The following is a 20,428-nucleotide window of genomic DNA, read 5'->3' as shown; positions in this document are numbered from 1 at the left end:
TTTTTGAGGAAATCTCTTTAGTAAAAGAAAAAAAAAACACAAGGAGAAAATCACTCACTGACTGAGAACTTTAATAGTAGCTTTAATAAGAATCAATTTATTCAGTGAAGTCTCTGTAGTGTTTTAATTTCATATTTGTTTAATTTAATTACTTTCTTCAATACTACTGCTAAATACACCTAGTGCATCTGAAAAATAAAGCACTATTTATTTAATTTGAATATTAATTTGTGTATTGTTTATCTTGTCTTATTTTTTTAATAACAAAGAAAATAATGACAAAGATTTTTATCTTCGCCACTGGCCTAAATGTATGCCTTTCTTTTTTATTTTGTTACCTAAGGCTTTGTTTTTAACATAAGGACATTAGTTTGGCTGTAACGAACAGCCACTTGCAAAATATTAAAACCAACTTGAAAAAGAATCGTGATAAAAAATCGTGATCGTGATTTTCCTAAAAAAATCGTGATATGATATTTTTTCCATATCGCCCACCCCTACTTCAAGGCAGGTGTGACCGTGTGAGCCTTCCTTCTGAACAGAAGAAAAAGGGATATTCCCTCACTGCTTTTGACTGAATAACTTTTTGTAGCTTAAGAATGATTCATATATTTAATTATTTATTAAAGACAGTGCTGTGTTAATTTACATTGGATTACTTAATTAAATTTCTATACGGTTCCTAATTGAATATATTACAGTTAGACCTGTACTATGGAAGTCAATGAGACCAGAAACTGTCTGGTTACTGATATTCTTCTAAATATCAGAAAATCGGCTGAATGCATTTGAAAATGATGAAACTCAACTGTTTAACTCTGGGGGAGTTGTAAAATGAGCCTGTTTACAAAAAAAGAGTGGAGTAAAGCACTGTTACATGTGCCAAAAACAACATTGCGACGTGCAATTCATTAGTTAATTAGGAAATAATCATTTATAGGCTCCTTGATATAGTAGATTTTCACATCATCCTATTTAGTAAAATATATACATCTCTCAGTGAGCCTATAACGCTGCTGATTTATTCTCAGTGTAGTGCAGTATTAAGACATTATGAAACGTTGACAGGAGCAAAGTCAAACTGTGGTCATCATGGTCTTATTATGCCAGTTCAGTCACTGGCTGGAAAATAGTCTATATCAACATGATGTTAGTATAGAAACCAAAAATATTTTTAAAACTCAAAATATTGAGTGTGTTTGCTTTTCATTTCTGTAAATAGACCAAATATTAAAGTTAAATAGCCCTAAATGAGTCCAGCAGCTGTGTGCACAACTGGCGGCAATGGAGAATCTCGTCGTGGCACTTGTGGTTTATGTGGCCTGTTGGTTTGAGAGAAGTATAAGATACTTGACACAACTCACTACCATATTCTGAAACACAAGATGCAAAACCTGCCAGTTTTTAAATACCTGCAGAAGTAAAGAAGGGTGCAAATTACAGTGTGAGGTTATTGGTGAATATCTGCATTTTTGCCTTTTTAAGAGATTAAAAAAAAACTATAAAGGGAGCCAGTTTTGGGGAGCCATTTCTAAAGCCAGTTTAGCTCAATGAAAGCTGTGTTTGCTGAATGAGATCAGCATGAGCTTTATTAACTGGGATATCTGCACACCCCAGAGTTGTTAGAAAAGAACATCTCATTTTAAAATAGAGTCGCTTTAACAGCTCTTTTAGCTAAATTTGGACTCTTCTGTAACCACAGGGCTTCAGCAAAGAGGTCCACGCCATTGCCGCTGTGTTTGTATCCCATTTTGTTCCGTAGTCCAGAGGTCTGGCCCGATGTCTGACCGATGGCGTCTAGATGAGGCCAGCTGAGCCAAAGTAGAGGGTGTGTTTTACCCTTTTGTTGAAGTTGGCCTGATATGTGCAGTCAGCAGAATTGTGCAAAACCAGTGAGAGGGATTATTTAGTGACTGTTTGTCAAGAAACAGTTTACTGTACTGTTTGTTTATTGTAGTCACAGAATCAATCTTCTCAACAGCACTAGGAGCATCTCAGGTGACACTCAGAGCAAAGTGTGATGGATCGGGCCTGAAAGTTGAATACCAGAGAGATGTGGTCACATTACCATGCATTGCTAGTGTGTGTATGGATTTGGTTAGGTCTTAAATGAAAGTTTCCATTTTAGTATTTTTTATTTTATTTTTTGTACTGAAAGTTAGATTTGACTTTTGTAGAAAATTGTGGGTAGATAAAAAGTAATAACATAGAATTGACCACAGGATCTAATTTAAATCGTCCATTTTAGAGAATATCCTTCTGGTCTAACCATTCCTGCTTGACCAACACAAGCGATAGCTCCTTTGTGTCAGTTTTAATCTATTAGCATCCTTGACAATACAACAATACACAATGCACATTTTACACTAACGTTTATTCTGCAAGGAAGGACACATTCAATTTAATCAAATGTAACAAAGACTTTTACATTGTTACAAAAAATTCTATTTTATACATTGTTTGAAGTTTCTATACATCAAAGAATCCTGGGAAAAAAATCAGTTTCCAGAAAATTATTAAGCAGCACAAATGCACAACATTGGTAATATAAATGTTACACTAAATCAGCATATTAGATTGATTTCTAAAGGATCAAGTGACTCTGAAGCCTGGAGAAATGCCTAAAAATGCAGCTTTGCCATCTCAGAAATAAATTACATTTTAAAATAATATTAAAATATATAAATAATAAATAAAAATAAAAAAAATAATATAATAATAAAAAAATATTAAAATGAAAACATTTGATTACTGTTTTACTGTATTTTTGATCAAATAAATGCAGCCTTGTTGAACATGAAAATAAGAGACGTGTTTCAAAAACATTATTGATGCCAAACTTTTAAGCAATAGTGTTTCAATAATTAAACATTTTCGTGAATTCCCAGTAATTATTGAATAAAAAAAAGTTTGATTTCAGTGTGTGTCAATTCCTGTAAATTAACAGTTGTAGCCTATATTTAGGCATTCACACCACCCACCCTCTACTTACTGACGTCATGTCCGCTCCAGGTTCTGGCTTTACTTCTGTGCACATTTACAAGGCCGGGTATTTGTGAGCTGTGCGAGTAAACTTCTCCCAGATGACACTGTCGTCGTGGCGACTAATCGACTGGTGCTTAGTTTAGTGCGCGTGTTTGTTGAGCTAACAGGCATCGCATACAGTTTACAGCATATCAAGGAGGGTGCAGTACTCAGGATAGGATCTATTTAGTTATATTCATCATCCAGCTGCCAGATTTGGACTCCAGATTTCTTTTTGATTACTTGTCATTTTGCAGAAGCCTTTGAGCCAAATAGACTCACCACAAGGACACATTTCCTGTAGGAAACTGAGTACAAGTGTTTTTTTTAGGTTACAGTAGGTTTTAGTTTTCATTTTGGTTACACGCCTAAAATGAAATGGAATTCAATTCATATAAGGTATTATGATGAAATACTATGCCCCAGTAAGTTTGTTCGGGTTTTAGTTGTCTGCTTGATTGCACCTTCACTCACATTCATTTTGATGACCTTGCTGTTGGCTGCCAAACCTTCCAGTGAAGCGCTCTAGTTTGCTCTGGCATTTCGCAATCGATGAGCTGTCAATATAATGTTTGCGATCTGCAGGATGTTTACACCAGCACAGAATGAAGTTCCTCTGGCTGCTGTGTTGATGTAGTTTTGGTGTATTTATGCCACTGGTAATGATCTGTTGGGTTATTATGATATCAGCAGATTTGGGCCACATTCATTTTAGTGTAATTAATTTGGGTAATTACCACCAATGTTGTTATATAGACTTGCTTACACCTGGGAAGTCGCACATTGGTATTGCTTTCTGGAAAATTGTAAGGAATTTATAATGGCTTTTATGTGGGAGTTTTGACTTGCACTTAAAACAATGCAGGGTTGTTTTAAACCAATTTTGGGTCAAATGGACAATTATGGATGAACTATTTAAAAATGAAGTCCAGCTGGGTTTGTCTATATTTGCCCCAAAGTTGGGTTGAAACAACCCAGCAGTTTTTAGAGTGTATCTAGATCTTCATAATTGTCTAAACAGACATTGGAGACATTGATTTCATCATACATAATTATATATCATTTTAAAGTTGGTTGTGACACCACTTTTTTAATTCCTGGTCCATCTTCACTCTCTGGAGTAATTTAAAATTGTGTAGAAAGTGTTCCGTTCCCTTGAGATGATTGCACTTTTGCCTAATTTACATAAGCTTTTTTATTGGTTGTTTTCTCTTGTCTATTTATTTAGAAGTTTTTGATCAAATTTTGCCCTATGGAAGCACCAAGATGTGTGCTGTGCAGTGAAGAATAGTGGAGAGCGGGTGGTTATTAATCTCATCTGAGCAGTAGAGCTGATTTACTGAAGCCTTTAACGTTCCAGCTGGCTCTCTGCTCTACTCGGCACTAATGGCTGCTTTTGTATCAGTTCTGATTAGTCACGTCACGTGCTTTCCAAATCAACTCATCATGTCTTTTGATTACCCAGTGTGACCACTTCCTCCCCAGTTGTCATCACTGCTATGCCCACCATGGCTGTGAGCTAATAGACTCTATGACTCAAATGGATTCCTGTATATATAATTTTTACTTATTTAAATAATTGTATGTATTTATTTTACAAAAAAAAACAAAAAAACGAAACACCACCAAACGTCGCTTTTCATTCATTGGCATCAAACATGGTGTATCATTTGAAAAATAAGTAGCTTAACATTACCACTTTACATTTATCTCGGTTAAAGGGATAGTTCACTTTGAAATTATTTTTGGTTTGTTTTAGCTTACCTCAAGGGCATCCAAGATGTAGGTGTCTTTGTTTCCATAGTAGTTTCAATTTTGATATTTTTAGGTCAAACCGTTCTTGTCTGTCAGTCATATAATGGAGGTCTATGGTCACCACCTCTAAGAGCATGCACAGAGAAGTCCAAATTAAACATGATACAATGACTTGTAAATGTAAGTACACATTTATAGCCTAAGACACGAAATGAGCGGTTTATGTGAGAAAACGAACAGTATTTATATTGTTTTTACATATTGTAACCACAGCCACATCCAAGTGATCTGAGGGTGCGGGCGCTTCGGTCTCCACAAGCGCCGGAATGATCTAAATATGGTTGTGTGAAATAAATTCAATGTTGTCTGTTGATGTATATCGAAATCGTGTTCCATTTCGATTTCATGTATATCTAAATATGTTTAGATCTTCACAATGAAAGGTAACACTTCTGAAATCTCAGTGTAAATGATCAGTGACGTACACGCGCGAGAGATCACTTCCAGCGCTTTCCGGCTCTTGCACTGTTAGTTTTCTCACACAAACCGCTCGTTTTGTGTCTTAGGCTATCAATGTGTGCTTACATTTATGAGTCATTGTATCATGTTTAATTTGGACTTCTCTGTGCATGCTCTTTGAGGTGGTGACCATAAACCTGCATTTTATATAACTTACTGAACGGTTTGACCTAAAAATATCAAAATTGAAACTACTGCGGAAACAAAGACACCTACATCTTGGATGCTCTTGAGGTAAGCTAAAACATACCAAAGATTAATTTCAAAGTGAACTATCCCTTTAACCGAAATAAATGTGCACTATTATTAAGTGCGCATATTAAATGTTCGTGCAGAGTGTGCACGCTAAATTACTGCACTTACTGCATGACGTGTTTAACTCAACGTGCATTTCTCTCTATAGATGCATCCATACTGCTGAGATGAGAGTCAGCGTTAACATCTTTGCCTCCAAGATTGACTCAGAAAACGCTAGCATATTATTAAATTATTAAAATGTTCAGACAGCTTCCTTTTGTTTGTTTTTTTCTGACACATTCATAATCATTAATGTATATTTTAAAGTCTCATTATTATGGTTTAGAATTTCTCTTTAATGTAGAACAATGTTCGCAATATTGCATATATTATTCTTTGTCAACCCTGAAACTTCAACCATTTTACATTATTAAATTTAATGTTATTAAATTCATATTCCATTATTAGGGTTTGTGAGGTAGACCAAGTTGTCTCTTCTCATCCACTCATGCCTGCCAGGAATGTATTAGCCTCGTGACTCTTTTTATTCATGCATTTCAGTGCTCAAGAAGGAGAAAACAATTTTTTGCATTTACTAAGGTTAAGAAGTGTTGTGGAAGTATTATTCACTGTTTGTTAATTTCAACATTTAGTAATACATTTTAAATTAAGTTTTAATTTTAATTTGATCTGTTATTACCTTAGTTAATGTACTATAAACTAACATGAACGGTCAAAATACAATTGTATTGCTCCAATAATAATGCATGCAGTAAAACTGTATATTGAACAATGCATAGTTCATGAAAGCTGTATTCCACCCTTGTTAACGAATGTGACTTACAAAGTGTTACCTATTAAATTTACAAATGTTCCTAGGTTGTAGCTAAAGAAACCTGTAATATTTTAATGTTTAAATTATTTTCTGTAGAAGTTCTCATTTTTATATATTTATTTAATTTATCACATTTCAGTTCAGCGCTGTTTTACTTGGAGTGTTATGTTTGTTTTTAATCCAGTATCAAATATCGGTTGAATAATCGGTTATCGGCATGCATGGTCAAACCCGAATATCGGTATCGGTAAAATCCAATATCGGTCGACATCTAATTTACAGTAATTGCAGACTGACAGAAAGTGCACAGGTTCTCATAATTTTCCCTTCAATGTGAATCCCTGGCGTGTTCATATTGTGACCATGCATCTTTAGGGTTTAAGCTCAATTAGATTATCCATTTGATCCATTCTCACATAGATGACATCCTCCAACCCTGGCTGTCTAAACAAATCAGTTACTCTAAGGAATGTCTATCATCTGTATGGATTTAGTCTGTTTCCTGTTTTTGAAGAACACTGTTAAGGTTAAACACTAGATGTATTGGTGTGGATATATATTTCCTTCACCTACACTGAAATGCATTGCCTGTTTTGTGCGGAAGGTTATGAAGGGAAATGGAGCTGAAAAAATACTTCCTTGTTTAATACCAAATGTCTATAAGTTGCCAATGTCACCTCCTCCTCAAATGCAACATTGCTATTACTATTGCAAATATTTAGGGGGTTAGAAGTTTGTTTTTGCCTGTAAGATTATTTTCTCTCCAAAGATGATTTTGTTTCTTTATTCTTCTGGAAGAACAAGGAACTGCTAGGAGACACAAAGAGCTATCGATGATTTTAAAAGAAGAATTAAATAGCAGAACACATGAAACTTTGATTGCTGATAAATAATAGATCTATTTAACTTTTTTTTTAATTGTTTCAACATATAATTAATATTAATGCTCTAGTATTCTGATATACTGGTACTTATTAAAGCTTTAAACTATTTTTGAAACTAAGATGATTAAATAGTTCAATAAATCAATATTTTGTGCTCAAATAAACTACTGTTCAAAGGTCTGGGGTTGGTAAGAATTTTCAAAATGTTTTGAAAGTTAATATTGTACAATATTATTAATATTGAAAAAAACTTTTCTATTATAGTATATTTAAATTTTATTTTTTTTTTCCCTCATTGTCACATGTCATGATCCTTCGGAAATCATTCTAATATGCTGATTTGGTGCTCTAGAAACATTTATTAATAATTTGCGGAAACTGGGATAATTTTTTTCAGGATTCTTTGATGAATAGAAAGTTCAAAAGAACAATTTATTTGAAATAGAAATATTTTTTCATCTATCATTTGTTAAACTTTATAAATATCTTTACTGTCACTTTTGATCAATTTTAATGCATCCTTGCTAAATAAAAGAAAGAAAAAAAAATTCATTTGTTTAATAAAAAAATCTTACTGATCCTGAACTTTGAATTTCATCAGTGGTGTATTTACTAGAAACTGTGTTTGTCATATTGCAGGTACGTAATAATCTGGAGAGTTCTGACCCAGAAAGTTTCTGAATCAGACTCCCACTTGTCCCAGAAGCACATGATGTTCCACATTACTTTTTTGGTCCAACTCACGGTTCTGTTGCTCTGCATGCATGCTACAAAGTATCCACAGATCGTGAATGCTTAAATAGGGCATGTATCATCAAGGGAAGAGATGAGAGGGATGTTAATGTGTGATCCACGTGAATGGATCTTAAAGCATCCTGATGGGTGCTGGGAAGATGGATCTGTCTGTGGTTTCATCCAGTTCGTTAAGTGCACAGATGGTCCTGACAGCCCGCAGACAGGAGCCTTTCATTATGTTTGATCAGTGTCTATTTCTCTGTTTTTCTGTCGCATGCAGGAAAGACCAGAATCTCTTGTCTCCGGTGAACTGCTGGTACCTGTTGCTGAACCAGGTTCGACGGGAGAGCAAAGACCATGCGACACTGAGCGACATTTATCTGAACAACGTCATCATGCGCTTTATGCAGATTAGTGACGACTCCACACGTCTTATGAAAAAGGTCCGTGTTTTTGATTACATTTCAAAGGCCTCCAGTCTCTAAATGTTCTTTAAAGTCTCAAAATAACTTGTTGACTCTTGAGAACATGTTGTAGAAAATGCTATAAAATAAAACCACATTTAAGTAAATTCATTGCAAATCTCTTTATTGATAATCAAGCTGAAGACGCAATACTGTTCAGTAGGGGTCAGTAAGATTTTTTTTTTTATTAAAAAAATAAAATCATATTTTAATTCAGTGGGGACAAATTGAATTGTCCTCCAAAATAACTGTAAAGTGACAGCGAAGACATTTAAAATGTTAGAAAATATTTGTTTTGAAAATTTGTCAAAGAATTCTGAAAAAAAATAAAAATAAAAAAATAAATAATCACAGTTCCCAAACAAATTTGACCCCAAACTTATTCATGGCCACTTGAATGTTCATTTATAAGTTATTCAGCTCTGCTAAATGCTAAAACTACATATATTTTTTAAGGAATGTTAGCATGCCAAGTAAATATTTGACAAACTTTTCACTTGTCACTTTTTTTGGTACTTTTTCCATGTTTATGTCCATCGTACGTGTGTTATAGTACTATTTACAAAAAACATATATTTTCTGGTGTTCAACATAATGCCTGTGAGCACAAATGCACTCGATTAACTTTGAACATTCCCTTTAAAAATTCACATGAAAAAATTATCTGCATTCGGGAGAATATAAGCTATTAATCAAGACACTACTTCACATTTATGCCATAAGATGTGCAGTTATTTTTAGCTATGGGAAATGCAAAAAAAAAAACAAAACAAAAAAAACTCTTTGTTGAGCTACATTACTTTCTCTGTTTATTGTTTTACCGTCAGTCCTCTTTTCCTTTTTTTTTTTTGTTGTTGTTCTTTTCCAAAGCTATTTTTATTCCTTTTGAATTTTTATATTTCAAGCAGTTCCTGGTATATTTTTGGACCCTAAAAGCAACTTTACAGCATATTTAAGCTTTTCAGCCAAAAATGAAATGATTTTTATAAATGTATTATTTTGTGTTCCACCGAAAAAAGAAAGTTTATAAAAAGGTGAAATTATATACAGTATTTAAGTACTGAGTAATATTAATCAACAACATGTACTATAAGGTTAGGGAAGGATTAGGGTTTAGTTGAGGGTTAGTTGCATGTTACTATGGTAAGAACATTTAACATACAGTATGCAACAAGGACACTGTAAAGTAAAGTGTTACCAAAAAGTATTTTAAAAATGTTTCAACCGTTTTGAAATGAATACAATGAAATAGAAATGGGGTTTAGTGTTGTTTTGGATCCCATGGACCTTCACAAACCAAAACTATATTTTATTTATTTTTTAAAATCTTTTTAATTTCAATATATCCTCCACACAAGAGAAAGTAAGACATACAGGTTTGGAATGACATCGGGTGAATATATGATGAATCAGGTGAATATACGTCCATTTCTGGGTGAACTATCCCTTTAATAATTGTCTTTAATGACAATCAGCGCACGTCTTGGTTTCTATCAGCTTTGATATAGTAGAATGAGCCCAAATGGTAGCGTTTAGTCAATGCCTTTAACGTGTAGTTGCCTGCGATTGTCATTGCTGTATAAATACTTTTGGACTACCTCAGATGCTGCATTATGATACTATGCAAACCTTTTTGTGAATTGTAATTTCTTCACATGTGATCAATGTGAGGTGTAAAGAGGATTTAAAGACATTTATAGTGTACCTACGTGCAGTTAGTTCTTGCTTATCTCAGATGTGGGGCATGTGATGTTTTGCGTGGTACGGGATTGTTTGTGTGCCTGTATTCACTTGTCAGATTTACGATGGGAGTCCGGCCATACGGGAACCTCTGGTTCTGGGCTGCGGTTCTGTTCTGAGAAGTTCCTGAAGACCGAGCTCTAATCATGGCCTCCTGCCTGTCGTTTGATGTCTGCGGCCCCATGACCAAGGCGACGTGGCGGTCCCTCCAGCGCAGGCCACAGAAGGGGGACAACTCCCAAACAGATTATGTGCTGCCATGCATGCGAGTCATATGAGACGACCACAACAGCAAATTACAAGGCTGGAATGTGGGAGGTATAAGTTTGGTCTCAAACAGGGGTTATTCGGAGGGCTTGACCAGCAGATCTGACTGGCTTTGAGATGGTTAAAGAGAGAATTCACCCATTCTGTCATTATTTACCCATCCTTATGTTGTTCCTAATCAGTATGAGTTTCTGTCTTCCATTGAACACAAACAAAGTTTTGAGAATGATTTTGACCACACTTTTAAAATATAATAAGTGAATCAGAACTGAGGCTGTGAAGTTCAGAACAGTTCAAAAAAGCACTTTAGAAGGATCATAAATGTGGTCTAAATGACTCAATTCCCCTAATTTTTCCACTAATTTAATGTCTTTCGTACCTGAGGAACCTTTTTATAATTCCTAGAACTAAATGCGAATGTACCTACTTTTTGGCGTGCCTTAGGAACTGGTAATGATTAGTTCTAGGAAATCCTTTTGGAGGAACTAAATTAGCTCCTACTTCAGAGTAGGGTCTAAACCAGCACTATAAGAACTACCAGTGGCGTAAGTGTACGCTGATTGGCCGAACGCTTGTGAGAAACCATCACCGGCCATTTTTTTTTAAAGCAGTGTACACACACAGATTATAGCCTCAAAAACAGAATATTATCTCTTTACACAAAGGACAAAATTCGACGCAACTTTGAGTGGCCCAAGCCAAACATGATTATGTATTTTTGCTTAGCTAGCGACATTGGACATCAACCACATGGCAAAAGCTAATACTTCGTCATATACTGTATACTTTCTATGTATAACAATTAGATAGAACTGTTTAACAGATTGAAACCGTCTGAAAATGCAAGCACTGTCTTCTTCGGGCTCTGGCATTCTCAGCGGCGTCAAAATAAATGTCCGCCGTGCTGTTAAAATAAGTCACAACAACAAAGCGCGGCTTACATCACTTCAGAGTTTTTACTGGTGGTGCAAATGCTAGTTCCTATAACTACCTGGTGCGAAAGTCCCTAATTTTCAAAGTACCAGAATATGCTGGTCACTTTTTCCAGACTAAGGTTGTCGCATTAAAAAATAAATAAAAATGAATCGCAAACTACTAGAAAAGGTCTCCATTTGTTTGCGATTCACTTTTTTTTCACCCTAGTCTGGAAAAAGTGACCAGAATATTCTTCATAACTTAACATTTGGTGCTCCTCAAAAGTAAGTTAAAAGGTTTTGAAACACACACACACACACAAGGGTGAATAGATAATCACTGATTTTTCATTTTTGGTTGAGCCATTTCTTTAAAATGATGTCATATTGGTCTGATGTAGAGCGAGCTTTTGTTGCATGCTAACACAAGGGGAAACTGCCCATTACTGTAAGGTGTAGTACTCTATTATGACATAAAAACCAGGTGTTCTTTGTGCTCTTCACAGCTGTTTTTATTAGAACAAGTACATAATGTTCAAGTACGTTGGAGAAGACCTCATGAGTCATGACAGAAACTCCCAATAGAAGGAACCTCAAAACAAAGCTGATGTGTCTGTAGGCCTTAAGTGACTAGTTATGTAACAAAACAACCTCTTATTACACACATTCTCTCTTCTCATGCTCTCTGTGTGACACAAAAGTGCAGAAGAGAGAGGGCAGTGTGTTGTTTTCCTCAAGGGCGCTGGATGTTGTTGGTGGGGGGCAGTCATTCACCCATGGTGTTGAAACTGCTCTTCCCTGTAATCAGTGCTCCCCGCTTCCTTTGATCACAACATGATTTCAGTAATGAGCCACACATACAGGAGAGCAAAGCCCCTGCTGTCCCTTCAACCCTCAGAGGCACAGTTGCAAGAGAGAGGGAGACCTCCAGACTGTCTCACAGGAGGCTTGTTAGTGGTGGTCACTCTTAGGCCCCGTCCACACTACTGCGTTTTCGTTTAAAAGAGAGCTTTTCCTACGCTTGCACCTCCCGTCACGACTAAAACGGAAAAAACGAAGACCTAAAACGGAGAAGTTTAGAAACGCTGCCGCTCGGTTTTGAGTTTTGAATCTCCGGAGGGCGTTTTAGTGAAGACGGGACAAAACGGAGGAGTTTCGAAACGATGACGCAGAGGCTCACTCTCGGCTTTATGATTGGGTGTCATCAGTCATGACTTGTCCTTCCCTGATTCGTCAGCCACTGTTTACACCGGCACGCGCATGCCCAGTGTTGGTGAATGGTCACGTGATCCGCGTTTCAGTCGTTTTAATGTGGATGGAGATCAATTCTAAGACGCAAACAAAACGCTGGTGTGGACGGAGATCGTATTCGTTTTAATCCTCCGTTTTTAAACGAAAACGCAGTAGTGTGGACTGGCCCATTCTGTTGCTCATATTTAAGGTTAGGGATTTTTGCCTTGCCATCACAGGAATAAATTACAGTTTAAAACATTAAAATAGAAAATAATAACACAGTAATATTGGAAATATCTGATTTTTTTTTTTTATTAAATAAATGCAGCCTGGTTGAGCGTAAGAGACTTCTTTCAAAAACAGTAAAGAAACCATTGAAACTTTTGAACAGTAGTGTAAGCTAAAGCTCAGAAAAGCCAGTTGATAAGTTAACAGTGAAAATAAGAAATACTAGAAACTCTTTCCATTTAAATGCAAAAGAGAGTGTTAAAGGATCTGTGATGCACTGTTTTCACGGAACAGTCGTGCATTCAACCATATATAGCATCACTGGAGCGCACGTCCTTTTCCTAGTATGCATGTACAATGAGGAATTCCATCATGGTAGGGGAGATTTTGTCACATGTATTTTGTTTTCATTATTTATACAACATGCTTTTTTAAAACTCTTAGGTTATTAATGAAATCCAAGGTTGACTTTCCTGATGCACTCAGAGATGATGTTTGTTCTTCTTTAAAGATGTTATTTGTTTTACTGTCAATCGATGAATCCTAGTTTTTTGATTTATCTAAACAACTTCTTTACTAATTGCATTCCATTTTCAACAGTAGGTTCAATGCTATCGATAACATAGTCTTCAAGGATAAATCCCACTGTAAGTGCCCTGATCATAATTTGCAATGTAGTAAAGCTGTCTACAACCGTCATGCATGTTAAATGGCTGTCAACACATTATTTAGTACCTTTATTGCCACGCAATATGCTGCCTGCTGCCATAAAGTGAATGGCTCCTCACTATTTTTGACTGGCTTCATCATGGGCCCTGCGCATGGTGCTGTCAGCTCTCTTATGTTCGTATCTTGAAGGTTGTACATTTTTTATGGAAAGATGTAACCACCTATACCCAAAGGCTTGATACAGTTATTTATAGAGTTCTTAACAAAGTCTTCTAGCAGATAGTGGTGCTATAATGACTCAACTTCAGTTCTCACTTGACATGTAAAGGCCCAGCATCTGAGGGGCTGTTTACACTCATATCGTTTTCAACGAAAAATGGCTAACTTTTTATGCGCTTTGGATGTTTATTTACACGACTACTGCATTTTGACAGCCTGAAAACTTTTGAAAATAGGTTTCAAAGTGCAAGTTTTAGAGAACAATACTGTTATCGTCTCAATGTAAACTACAAAATGTGGATTTGTGAAAGCGTTGATGTCATGCACATGTGTGTGCTCAGTCTATAGGAGTGTAGTGTTTCTTTACAAAGTGACATCGCCAACTACTGGCCTGGCATGAATAATAGAGCGTTTTTAGTCATTTTCACAGATCTATCTGAACGGGGATCGTTTTGACGACATTGTCGATTGTACATGGAAAAAACTGAAAGGAAAAACGTTTCCATTTTAGTACATTCTTGTCATGTAAACATACCAGAATCCAGGACTTATGCAAGGTAGAGGCCATTTAATTACATTGATGGATTTTTAACCAAAGTGATTTTTATATATATATATATATATATATATATATATATATATATATATTAGTCACTATTTTCTAAATTAGAATATTTTATATTACTTTTATTGTTTCATTTAATATTTTACTTATATATGTCATTCTTAATTCAATTCAAATGGCACAAAACCCTGCTTCCCACAATCCTTTTCTCTATTGCCAACCTGCTTGATTGCTCCCAAAATAGGCTGAGCCACGCCAGTTCTCCATGTAACTGTGTGTGTCAGTTTGACCATCGGCTGGAAACGGTTATGTAAAAGGCAGAATTGGCTGGTGTTAGATGAGCCTGAGAGGAAGCCTGATTGAAGGAAGAGCTTTGGCATGGCACGTGAATAATCTCTCCAGGCCTGTTTGGATCTGCATGCCCGGATGCTGCCGGTACTGTACGATGAGTCACGGATGATGAACTTAGCATTTAGTGCAGACTTGTGTGCCTCTGAGATCCTGCGGGTGTGCTGAAGTGCACACATGTACACACACAGCTGTTAGCTCTTGTGTTTGCTCTTGAGAGTTTGAGTGTGGAACAGCAGTGTGGGTGTTTGAAGATCTCAGCTAAATTATTTTGACTCTTGCCCTCCATGCGACACGTGTGACCTGTTATGCTTGCGTTAAACATACAACTGAGTTAAATTAAATGTCTGTGTTGATATCACATAGCCTGTAAAGAACATGTTCAGATCGCCTAAATAAAAAATTTGAGGAAAAAAATGTATTTAATTACATTACACAATTATTAAAACTATAAAATATATTATTATAAATATTTTATTTAAATATACTACCTTTTTGAGAATTTTTAGTGTAATTTTCATTAAAATAATGTCTTATTTTTATGTATTCCCTTTCTTTATTTTATTTTGGCAATTTCAATTCAAACAATCTTTTGAGTTGGAAATTTAATTTCAAATGTGACATTTGCGTAGCATCTCTTTTGATTGGTGGGTTAACAATTTGAAATTCATAATCTGTTATGCTGGGTATCAAAAAGATGGCCATAAGAAAATGGTTAAAGCCAAAGTCACTTTCTATTAATGAATGGATGCATTCTCAACAACATTTATATAATATATAAATATTTTTCCCCTCTTTTTGAAGTAATAAATTAAGTCTAAAGGACTAAAAAGGACAAAATGAAGCCTTGATTAGTTGCATCAGGTGTGCTTGAACAAGGGTTGAATAATTTTGAGACCGCATTTTTTGCATTTTCAGTTGAATTTGGGGAAACCACTTGAAACGTTTGTTGTGTTGAGGTATTTCAATTACTTTTTGTTTGATTTGTTCATTGCAAACAGCTGAAAGTCTGTTGATTTTGTCAATAAACCTGAATAATTTTGATTACAACTGTCTGTATGATTGATTGATATTCACCCTAAAACATCCATCAAATTGTTTTCCAAATAAACCCACATAAACTAAAATGCTGATAGCATCTCCAGTTCCTTTCACACTCATACATTGTGAGTATAATTTAGTTTGAAGAACATAGTGGCCTCTGATTTTTCAAGATTGACTTGAGGTCTTGCTCTAACTGTTGCAAAAAGATTTGCTCACAGCACCCCTGAGTACTGGGATGCTGGGAATGGCTCGTGAAATCAGATTAGTAGAGATATAATTGTGTTAGTGAGAGTCTTGAGTGGCCTGTGAGACAGAAAGATCAGCCTCACGCAGGTAATCCATGCAAGCTGCTAAAAGTTGAAGCAAACAGTTCAACTACAGGTGAAAAACGTGTGCCCATTAATCTCTTGCAAAACAAAAAAATTAATTGCACGCAAACACATGCAGCTTTATTATTTTGTCCAATTTTGTCAGTGAATTGAATGTGATCTGATGGCTAATGCCTCCTTTTTGTATCTCTTTCTCTTCAGAGTAAAGAAATCACCTTTCAGCTGCAAGAGGATTTGATGAAAGTCCTCAATGAGCTCTACACGGTAAGTGTTGTACGTTTTGTAACATTGCATCCGACTACACCCAGGAGTGTACTATGGTAAAAGACCCATAAACCGTCTATACTTCACACATACTTTTCCCATCTCTGACCTTGGCAGATTATTGAGTTTATACCAATAATCAATAGTTAATTCCCTCACTTTAATTACAGTTGTCAGGCCCACTGCAATTGCTCGGAAGATTCATGTGTACTTTGCTTTCCCTGCGGTCTTAATAAGATGCTAATATATTCCCAGGTTTTCCCCTTAAAAACCACCTCCAGACTGAGGACTTTTTCCCTTAAATCTCTGTTGTAAATATTGACTATCCAATTTTTTTTTGGAAACCATGAATAGAAAGTTTAAAAGAAAAGCATTTATTTGATAAAGCAATGTAAAAGTCTTTACTCTCACTTTTGATCAATTGAATTAATCTTAATTCAAACTATACATTTTTTACCAACAAAACTGCCCAAAATTATTACTTTCAATATTACTAAATGGGTTTCAATTAGAAATGATGATTTGGTTTGTCTTCTCTTCGAGAAACCTCAGCCCGGATTCTTTTCTTTTAAAGCTGTCACATTTATTCATTTTCTGTACGTTTGTTCTGGTAATTACACCACACGCCATTTGCTTTCTTTTGATCGCTGTAGAAGTGTATCATCCCTTTTGACCTGAATTAGCCTTCGGGAGGGAAACACTCTTGTGGGTTGGTTGCATCAGAAACTCTCCATGCAGCCACAGCCAGTAAAATAACAGGTCTGGTGTGACTCTAAAATTGGTCCTTCTAAAACCAGCAGAAATGTAAACAGAGTTCCAGACCAGTAAGTGGAGAGCTGGGCCCATGGTTTGGTCTGCCATTCTAGCCATGCGTCTAATTATACAGCCGTGGACAGCAGTGCACTGTGCTGCTCTGACTGTACATATTTATGTACAATATTTAGCTTGGTCCACGTTCTAAGTTGTTTTTTGCGGCTTTACTGTACCATGAATTATAATGCGTGACTGCCATCGTGATTATGGCCTGGACTGACTCTGTGTTCAGGGTCTGATCGTGAATGGGTCCTTGTAATCAGCTTGGTGCTCAGTCACCTTTGAGGAGAAGGCAAGCTGATGAGCGGAGATTAGCGCTTTAGCGTTAGCGTCAGGCTTTGCAAGAGGCTTACAGAGCACAAGGCACAAAAACATTACAATCATTCTTAGGAACTTGCCACCCAAATAAGCGTTAGCATATATTGGTAACAAGACTGACAGAAAAACATGAGAGAACAGCAGCTGTGATAATTTTTTTCTTTCTTTCTTTTTTACTGTCTTACTTGTTAGCAGTTCATGCTAATGCTCATATCTAGGATTTGCGGGCGAAAAAACAAACCCCTTACACTTAAGGATTAAAGTTTGGAGAGTATATCGTCCTCCACTATTTGTGCTACTTGATATCAACCACTTTCTCATCCTCCATCACTTTCTAATCAGTTGCTCTAACAATTTTCGCTAATTTTAACAATTTTTGCACTGGCCCAGTCCAAGGTTTTTTTTCGCTCACGTTGATTTCACCTGATAATATGGCAAAATTGTGGGGTTATATAGCCATAAGCAACGCCCATTCTGGCGGTCTCTGACGTGCTTAGGCGCAAAGCTGCCTGATTGGTTCGCACGTCTGAGCCGCTTCGCCATAGGATGTGCAGTTGCTGCAGCACAGCCAATGGGCGAGCTAGACACTCTACTGTGCTTGGTGTGCAGCTGCACTGTGTTTTAAAATATAGACTTCTATTCTTGAGGAAAGGAGTTTCCCCACTGCGTATTAGCTACGCACATACTTTTTCTCTACTCTCAGGGAACCGATGTTTATAACGGAGTATGATTTCTTGCACTGCACATAAAGACAGTAGAAACATTACTATTTATGATGGACGTTCAAATACATCATTAACAACTAGTTGTTCAGTTCACTGCATAGAATTTATACCCAAGGAAGGAACCATTGATACATACAGTAGCTGCCTCATGTGCATTAAATGAGTCTTGCCTGTCAAAGACAAGCAGCGTTAGCATTAGCGTTAGCATTGGCCTTGGCATTAGCGTTGTTTTGGCTAAAGGTTGCAGGCGCGCCTTCTATACGTATTACGTAAGCTGTCTGCGATATTGAAACAGTCAAAACACTGGTCCGTGAACACTTGAGAGCAAGTTCTCTGTGATTCTGCAACCATAGTAAGACACATTTATGAATATCTATATCTGCAATAGATTTCAACAGATTATTTTGCTAAACTAACACAGTACAACAAGACGAAGGCATCAACTAATACGACATTAAACAGTTACCATTGTATAAAAACTTGTAATATAGAGTCAATGTGTATAAAAACAAATTCTCACATGTGAAAAGTTATTCCCATTTTTACAGGAATTTAAATCTTTGCGGTTTCACAACCAGAAGCTGCGCAATTTTGTGGCATCCTTAATTCTTTTACACCGTTTACTTTCTTAGGAACTGACATCTTTTTATACATTTATAGGAAAGGGGAGTCTGGAATATCAGCTGCATACTGTGTTCAGTCATGCCATGCCAATGTTACATCAATTACAACGTGAAAAAGCTTTTAGTGTCGATTAAGCACTCGCTCTTTGTGAAGAGTTTGACATTGTGGGCATAATTAGTTTGTTAGTACAGGCTCATAAGCTCTGAGTCACATCCTAATGCTTGTTATAAAATTCATCTGAATATGACTAATAGCCACCTAAACAAAACAGTGACTCAGGCCATCTGAAGCAACATACCATTATGTCGCACATTCACTTCTCGGTAATTGGATTTCTTCACGGGAGTTTAGGACTCAATAATATGCGTTTCATCTGAAAATTCTCCGGGATTGATGAAAGAAGTTGAGTAAGGTAAAAAAAAAAAAGTACAGCCGATTCTGTTTAAGATTAGAAAAATTATTAGCATATGTCAAGTAGAAACGTTTTTCCAATGTAATTTTTTTTCAGTCTCTCTATTAGTACTAGTAAAATTATATAAATATTTTTTTTTCTGGGTAAAATATAAGCTCCATCATGGCCAATGAAGAGGCTAGAATTTCCATGAGAATATTATTTGGTTTCTCTTTGAAAGCATGTAGTTTAAAAGCAAATTACGTAATATGAAGGAGAAAATTATGCATTTATGTTATTTTAAAATGTCGATTGGTGCTTTTTTAGCTTTTACATACTTACAAAGGAATATAAAATGCTGTTTCTTTGAAGGACAACCGACTGATTTGTATTAAGTATGAAGATGAATTTTTTTTGGCTCAGATTGAGCAGCTGCTCTAGTAGCTCTCTAGAGCTCAGTTGGCTGTTGTTGAAATTTGACCTCTGACCTCTGGTCCCGCAGGTGATGAAAACCTACCATATGTATCACACAGAGAGCATCAGTGCTGAGAGTAAACTGAAAGAGGCAGAGAAGCAGGAGGAAAAGCAGATTGGACGTGTTGTAGACCCCGTCTTTCACATTCGACTAGAAGAAAGACACCAGAGACGGAGCTCTGTGAAGAAGATTGAGAAGATGAAGGAGAAGGTACATAAGAAATGGTCTTAGCAGTTCATAACCTGGAGCATGACTAACCATCCAATGAAACTGTGAATGATAAAACTTGTCAAGAATTGTCGGCATCATATTCAGAAATAGAAAACAATATTTTAAGTAGACATCATTTTATTATTGAAATAAAAAAGCTAATTTTGTGATTTTAAATTATAGTATAAGTATATATATATATATATATATATATATATATATGTGTGTGTGTAATTATTTTGTAAAATACGGTTATATGTATCATAGTAATATTTGTACTGCAAATTAGTGGAAAATATGACCCAGATTTAATTTAATTTGCTATTATTATTAGTATTTGTGATGCGCCTCCTCAAACAAAAGAATAAACACAATAGAAATACAATTTATTTATTTATTTATTTATAAACAAGTAAAATAAAGTTAGTTTATTTATTATTGTAGTATAAGTATATATATATATATATATATATATATATATATATAATTATTTTGTAAAATACAGTTATATGTATCATAGTCATATTTGTACTGCAAATTAGTGGAAAATATGACCCAGATTTAATTTAATTTGCTATTATTATTAGTATTTGTAATGC

The 20,428-nt window shown here is 35.7% G+C and overlaps 1 protein-coding gene across 5 annotated transcripts in view; it reads left to right on the top strand.

Annotated features, from left to right (window-relative positions):
• srgap1a (SLIT-ROBO Rho GTPase activating protein 1a) overlaps positions 1 to 20,428 on the top strand; it is a 106,116-nt gene that overhangs the window by 35,030 nt on the left and 50,658 nt on the right. For all 5 annotated transcript variants that reach the window (XM_039650463.2, XM_039650461.2, XM_039650462.2 and 2 more), the window contains exons 3-5: positions 8,270 to 8,432; positions 16,211 to 16,273; positions 19,647 to 19,829. In XM_039650463.2, coding sequence (XP_039506397.2) covers positions 8,270 to 8,432; positions 16,211 to 16,273; positions 19,647 to 19,829 — 409 coding nt within the window. The remainder of the gene's footprint in view (positions 1 to 8,269; positions 8,433 to 16,210; positions 16,274 to 19,646; positions 19,830 to 20,428) is intronic.

The sequence above is a fragment of the Pimephales promelas genome, chromosome 10 (genome assembly GCF_988280905.1).
Source record: "Pimephales promelas chromosome 10, fPimPro1.hap1.1, whole genome shotgun sequence".
NCBI lineage: Eukaryota > Metazoa > Chordata > Actinopteri > Cypriniformes > Leuciscidae > Pimephales > Pimephales promelas.
Note: the sequence above shows the minus strand (reverse complement) of the source record. Positions and strands in the feature narration are given on the sequence as shown.